The 7,110-nt window shown below is 39.3% G+C and overlaps 1 protein-coding gene across 1 annotated transcript; it reads left to right on the forward strand.

The window, feature by feature from the left end:
• The first annotated feature begins 1,905 nt into the window (after positions 1–1,905).
• LOC141155366 (DNA damage-regulated autophagy modulator protein 1-like) lies at positions 1,906–4,582 on the forward strand. The gene is made up of 7 exons (XM_073642242.1): positions 1,906–2,024; positions 2,857–2,924; positions 3,406–3,548; positions 3,727–3,898; positions 4,136–4,149; positions 4,256–4,342; positions 4,502–4,582. Exons 1-7 carry the CDS (start codon positions 1,906–1,908, stop codon positions 4,580–4,582), a joined length of 684 nt encoding a protein of 227 aa, XP_073498343.1.
• Positions 4,583–7,110: the final 2,528 nt, after the last annotated feature.

The raw sequence follows: 7,110 nt of genomic DNA on the forward strand, positions 1-7,110 counted from the left end.
TCCATTTTGATTTAGTTTTCATATGTTTTATTGTGAGTCCGTAAAAGTGGCGTAATACCTCTGACAACATTGTTCACAGCAGTGACCTGGTAGTCAGAGATGCTTCCAGAAGTCTTCCCCATGCTGTTGCCATGTGATTTGAGCACTGTTCCCATCGATTTGGGCAATTTTTAGGCCCTCTGCAGACCGCCGGGGGTGCTGCCAGAAAAATGCTCGAGTTTCCTATAAACTTACATTGGGCTCGTTGCTCGGGTCGAGCACCTGAGCATTACGATTTGCTTGACTCGAGCAATGAGCATTTTAGTGCTCGCTCATCACTAGTACTATCCCATTAAATTATGTTTATATTAAAGTAAACGTGACACCTGATACATGTTGCCCAATCCATAGACAGCTTGTGACCTCATAGCGTTTCAGAGTAAAACATATCTGGCTGATGTTGCACAGACAATGCCTGATACATGCTGCCTACAGATTGGGCAACATACAAGAAGAGAAATGGCCAAATATACAATACTGGACAGACCATAGTACCAAGACCAAGTGTCAGGCACCAAGTCCGTATTGCCGACTCAGATGAATACATACACAAGGAGGACACTTGAGTAATATGGCAACAAATAAGTGTAATTTTATTAAGGTACACAATTCCAAGTCATAAAAAACTTTTAAAAGTTACAATAGCAGGGGGATAAGGTGCAAAGTGCCAGAGGCTGGGGGGTACCGAGGGGAAGTGGGCAATATAGGGCTGTAGATGTATATATACAAACAGTATAAACACAGGTGAGTCAAAATTAATATATGGATACCAAAAGAGTTTGTGACGCCAAGGAAAAGGTGGCCCCCTATATCCTAGCAGTCATCCTGCACTGAGCGGGTAACATCATGTAAAAGTCACAGTTAATGTAATTTGTCATACAGGGAGATTTCAACCTTAACCATTGCCTATATACACATTCCCCCACATCAAAAGAAGAAGAGGGGCGTGTGTTGAGGCGCCTCTTCAGAAAGAACGTCAAAACGCGCGTCGGGGCGCGTCCTCACCCATCGCACGTGTTGGGACCTTTCTGCTGGGGTCGTGGACACCTTTACTTTGCTTTCCTTGGTGAGTCATTAGACTTAGGCGCTATATGGATCAGTGACCTTCCCTTCATTTTAAGCAGGCACGATTTCTTCAAATAATTACTAAGCAGATGCTATCACTTTAAATGATGGTTATACTATAAGGCCACTAAGTTAAATGATGCTTATACTAGTTTGATGCTATCCCTTTACTAAGTGGGCATTATCCCTTTAAATGAGGCTTATACTAAGTAGGTGCTATCCCTTTAAATGATGGCTATAGTAAGGGGGCGCTATCCCTTTAAATTACTTGAACTTTTTTGCAAAAAATGCCAACTAATATCCCAGAACATAAAAGGAAAGTGAAAAACCGCAAATGATGAATTGGGGCCGAGTAGATTTAAAGAAGGGTTTTAAAGAGCAGAAAGTGTCTGTGAAGGCGCCGGATACTGGAGCTGCACTCTTGTTGGGAAACTTGTAACATCCTCTCAATACATATCTGGTGGTAGTATGGAATCTTGTAAATTAATAGAATAATAGGAGTTATTACACTACAATGTGCTGGATATACTCATAGAATATGTAAATTGTGAAAAAATCTACAATACCAAGCAGCAATCAGATCCAGGCTGCCTGAGTGATGATGCAACAATGAGGTGATCAACCATGACATCACAGAAGCCTTGTGACATCATCAAGTTCTAAGCCTATTAAACCTCTGGCTGATACTACCTCAGCCTTCTTATCTGTGAATACGGAGAGAAACAGACGGAGAGAGATAGAGAGAGAGAGAGATAGAGAGAGAGAGAGTAGAAGCTTTCGCTTGGCTAATCATCTTCCATCATGGAGATCCGGGGTTTGGCATTATTGCCCATCTTGTGGATCTTATGGACGCTATTGGGCCTCTGTGTCCTAGCTGCCCTGACTATAATCTCAGGGCACAATAAATATCCTTACATCAGGTAAGAGGGTACTGGGAAATAGTTCTGTAGTATCATTTTATATTATTTTTGTATTAAGTCATGGAATGTTCTAATTATATTATTATTATTTCATGGAATGTTCTTATTGCATTATAATTAGTACATTATTAACCCCTTCAGCCATATGAGGGATTGTTTATAGCTGGATGAATCGTATTTGTGAATGACGCCATTAACTTTACTATATAATGTAAAAGAATACAGAAAAAAAATTCAAGTGTACTGATACTGTTGGAAAAAGTGTTTTTGTAGTTTTTTGTTTTGTTTTTACAGCATTCATTGTGTGGTGAAAATGACCTTGTCCAATTTCTTTATTATTTTAGTGTTGCAAACATTTTCCCCGTTTGTGTCGCTAATTGTTGAGATCCATGACTTTAGAAATTTCCCACTCATTATGCTGTATGAGGCCTTAAATTGATATTTTTGATCTATTTATGGTGTTTCAATTTTTTTTCTCTTTGTGGTATTTACCGATCAGTTTCATTAATTTCATATTTTGAAAGATTTGACTTTTACGGACGCACAATACAAAATATGTTTATTTTCTTAATAACCTTTTGTAATAAGGGAAAATGGAAATAATTTGAATTTTTATGTTTTTTTTTACATTTTTATATTTTTTAAAACTTCAGTCTCCTCCAGGAGACTTGATCATCTGATGTTTTTACTGCATTCAGTCTGATAACTTTCCTCTCATGTACCCTTGGTTTCAATTTGTGCTTGGTCAAAACATATAATTTAGGACAATTATACATGACAATTACTCCACTTGTGTTCTAATTATCCTTAATATTTTCATTATCTTTTCCAGTGATACGGGAAAACAATACCCAGAATCTGTGATCTACACAGTCATTTTCATGGTTAATTCCATTCTTGGTAAGTAAATGCTGCATCCTGTAGGAATAAATCATCATGAAAACCTCCACAATTCTGTGCTCAGAGGTGACATTAAAGGGGGTCTCTGGGACTAGAAGATTGATAGCCCATTAATATCAGATAGGTGGGCTTCTGGGTCTGATACTCCGCTGTTTAACTGATTTAAGGGGTCCCAGTAAAGTATATTAGACTGTAATACCAGGCACAACCCCCATCAAAACTAAGGACTTTAAGGACATATAAATATGTGACTCTTCAGATTCTGTGTTATACTATGCCTGATGAAGAAACCTGAGTAGTCTGGAAAGCTTGCAATCTGTTACCATCTTTTCAGTTAGCCATTAAAAGGTATCAATCACTGAGGACTCTCAAATCTAAATATTTTTAAACCTCTAACAATCATTGGTGCATTCTTAAGATCAGGTTTTCTACAGCAGTGGTATAGAAATATCTGGTTGATAACTTGCTTTGTGTATTTCAGGAGCTGGCATCGCTTACATCCAGTATAGGTTCATGATTATTCAGTCTGAGCCATCGGAGAAGCGGTATATCATCTGCCAGAAAATCCTTCTCATCGTTGGATGGATCGTGTGCATTGGGACCGCGGTTAATGCTGTATATTCGGTTAGTTATTAGGTTTTATATAAAGTCTCCAGTAATACTCAGGACCTCAGGTTCAGTATAACACATACTATGGTGACTACCTGGAGTCCAGTATATTACAGTGGGGCGGACCTTGCTCTTATGTATTCTCAGATCTCCAAGATGACCTTATTAATGACACTCATATTTCTTTTCGTAGGTGAAAACCAACCCTACAGCCCACAGGATCGGTGCAGGAATGGCTTTTTTTCTTCTTGCCATGTACAACTTATGTCAATCTGTGTACCTGTACAAGAGATCCTTCAGCAGCCGGTGCATCTGCCACTTTAGACTGGCAGCAGCTTTGATGACAATTCTGTCATTGCTTATATGTATCCTTTTCTAAATAATTCAGTGTGTTTAGGTGGGTAAGGTGTGCTCCATTGTGACCATTATTTCATTGGTCAGTCATGATTATAGGAAACACTATAATAACAACATTCAGGTACTTTTCTTAACACGTCCTTCCAGTTGCTGTAAATCTGTGCGCCGTCTTCTTCCAGCTATGCAATGGCCTCTGTATGGCGGTAAGTTTATTTCACGTTTCACCATTTTGCATAATTCACTAGTGTCCTGTGTAAAAGTAAATGATAAACTCTCGGTGTACAAGTCATCCTTCCATCTCATTCCATGCCAGACAGATGCATTGGTGAGTATAGTCCGGTAATAACGTTCTCTATCTTCTGCAGATCTTCTATATGACCGGCATGATAGCTGAGTGGACAGGATTAGTCGGCCTGGTAATGCACCAACTTACGAATTATACCGATTTCCAGGTGAGTAAATGACGTGTGAAGGTCTTATAAGCACCAAAACTGTTTCAGTTAAAGATTTGTTACATTGAAAAATTCAATTGCTTATATAAAATAGATGATGACAGAGATGCCACAGTTCAATGATTTCTAATAATAAATGTATTTTCTTCTTTTCCTTAGAGTTTGTCTTTAAAGATCTCCCGAGAAGGTGTCACCATCTGTCTAAGGGAAAAGAACCAGGCCTTCAAAATGCCCGTATAAAGTCCAAAGGGTAAGAACTATGGCTGGAACGACACAAAGACAACTCAAACCATCTGTGCTGGATCATAACATCTTCCTGCAAGTCGGATAAAGGGAAATGAAGACCTGACCCCTAAGACCTGCAGCAGGACAAGGAGCGGGTGATTCCACAGAAGCTGGCCATTTACATGTAGGTCACTGTGGTTATCTGCACGGATCAAAATTACCATCAATTTTGTAATGTGATGGGAAATTACAAAGTCAATTGTTGAATACCACTCATGGTACCAGAATGGCCCTGCAGATGCACTTCTTCTGGAAGATGGACAGAACCAGAAATGAGAAGAAGTTAGGAGCAAAGCAGGTACCGAAGAGTAAAGAAATGAGTGATCCATCATGGAAGAGATGGACATCAATAACAACAATGTCCCGGGACACAAAGCAGCAGAACTCATCAGCCATTGTGATTGCTGGAGTACTGAAGAACATTTAGAATATCTAGAGCCGTCCTACTGGGACAATTAAAATGGCCTTGATGCCATAATGCCCCTGCATAGTGCAACATCAACATGCCCTATAGATGGTGCTAAATCATCTCTATGGCTATGAATGTGGCTTATATTACCAAAGGCAGGATGCGCAGGCTAACTCTTCAGAATGAATTCATTTTAAATTCCTTTTAAATAAATATATATATATTTTAGTTTCAAAAGTGTTTTATTAATTTTAACTTTAACAAACATAGTTGCCAATGAGCAAAACCTAATCCCTGAGCAGGGGGTCAAGATATATTCTTGTACATAAAATATGAATATTTTTTGTGAGGTTCATTATAAAACAGAAGATTAACACATTCTAAGGGGAGGGATCGAAAAAAAGAAAAGGAGACAAGAATAGAGGATAAATATAGCATTACCAATCAATTATTCCTTAACCAAAATAAATTTTTAAGTATATAGGAAAGATCAATCGCTAAAGTTAGCATTGTCATGGAGATATAATTATAGCCTGACTTACGTTCTGATCATGTTGTGAGTCCATCCATGGAGTCCATGTATTCAAAAAAGTTTCTAGAGAGTCCATTTTGGTAGCATCAATTCTTTCATATAGCATTATTGTATTTATTCTATCTTTAACCATATTTATTGACAAAGCTGTAGATTTCCATTGTGATGCTATATGAATTCTGGCTGTCATGGTAATAAAATGTATTAGACGAAAAGTTTTATTGGAAATTCCACTGGCTTGTCTCCGAGTAACATGACAGTAGGGCTACATTTAATGGACTTTCCCGAGGGCCTTAACCTGCACCTGGTCAGACTACCTGGCTAAGGCAGATTAAGTAAAACCCGGCAGGGCCTTCATTTCTTGGAGGAAGTCACAGGAGGCAGTGGGGCGGCCTCCTCCCTCCGACCCGGGTTTTCCAGTGGCTTTTGCCACAGGTCCTTTAAAATCCCTGCACTAAGGATTAGTGTTGTTCTATGTTGGAGCCTGCTAGGAGCAGAGCAGGGAAGCTCAGCAGGATTGAGGGTGGCTGAACCCCTGCCTGGGAAGGCTCAGCACCTGTCAGGCTCTGAGCGGCCCGGCGCGGCCGTTGTCCCCGGCAACCGTTGTTTATGGACTCATGTTAACCCGGAACCGGAGGACTTTCTGTTTACCCGTGAGTTGCTGAATAAAAGCTGTTTATGTTGGACTTGCTTGGGTCGCGCCTCAGTTACTGCACGGTGTGAACACCGCCGCCTTACACTTAATACAGAAAGTACAATACACAGACTTAATTAAATACTTATATCAAGATTTCACACTCTGTATTCAACTTTACCTTAAATCTTATTTCAACAAGCTCTAATTTTTTACTCCTAACACGTATATCAATACGGTCTATACTTATCAACAAAGAACATTTAGTACAGTGATACTGTGTACAACAAAGACAAAGTATAGTTACCAGAAATGAACATAAGTAAAACAAAGTTTCCACTAGCTATCTTAGCTTCTATGTGAATTTGTATCTAGCCACCCTTCATCTCTCCCTTTGTAAGAGATACTGTCCCTTTGCCAGTGGGTGATAAATGGGGTAAAAAACTTCAATAAGTATACATAGATTCACTTCAGACAGAGAAAAAATTGCTCCAGTTAAATAATTGAAGATTAAAGCTATAACATCAAGGCAAAGTAAATGACATAGTACTTACTACTGTATGCAACAAAATATAACATATATATTCTTATGTAAATTAGGTGCCAAACTTTACAATCCTCGGGAGAATGGACAATAAGTAAAACATAAAATAGGTACCTCAGACAGGATCAGGCAGTTACTGGCAGACAAAGTGGATGATGTGTGAGAGCAGGTAACAAGCTCATCTGTGGGCCCAATGGTGATCCACTTTTCCTGTCAGTGCACGTTTGGTAGGTTCCCGTCTGGGTGTGGCCACAAGCTGATTTAGATTCTCATCTGTTTCTCTCAATAGAAAAAATGTGTGACTATTGGCATTGGAAATGTGAATGTAGCATCGGCGTCTCTGCCCCCTGCCAGACAGAGACGC

This window comes from Phyllobates terribilis, unplaced genomic scaffold (assembly GCF_046119375.1).
Source record: "Phyllobates terribilis strain yellow unplaced genomic scaffold, ASM4611937v1 Scaffold_7__3_contigs__length_470593459, whole genome shotgun sequence".
Lineage (NCBI taxonomy): Eukaryota > Metazoa > Chordata > Amphibia > Anura > Dendrobatidae > Phyllobates > Phyllobates terribilis.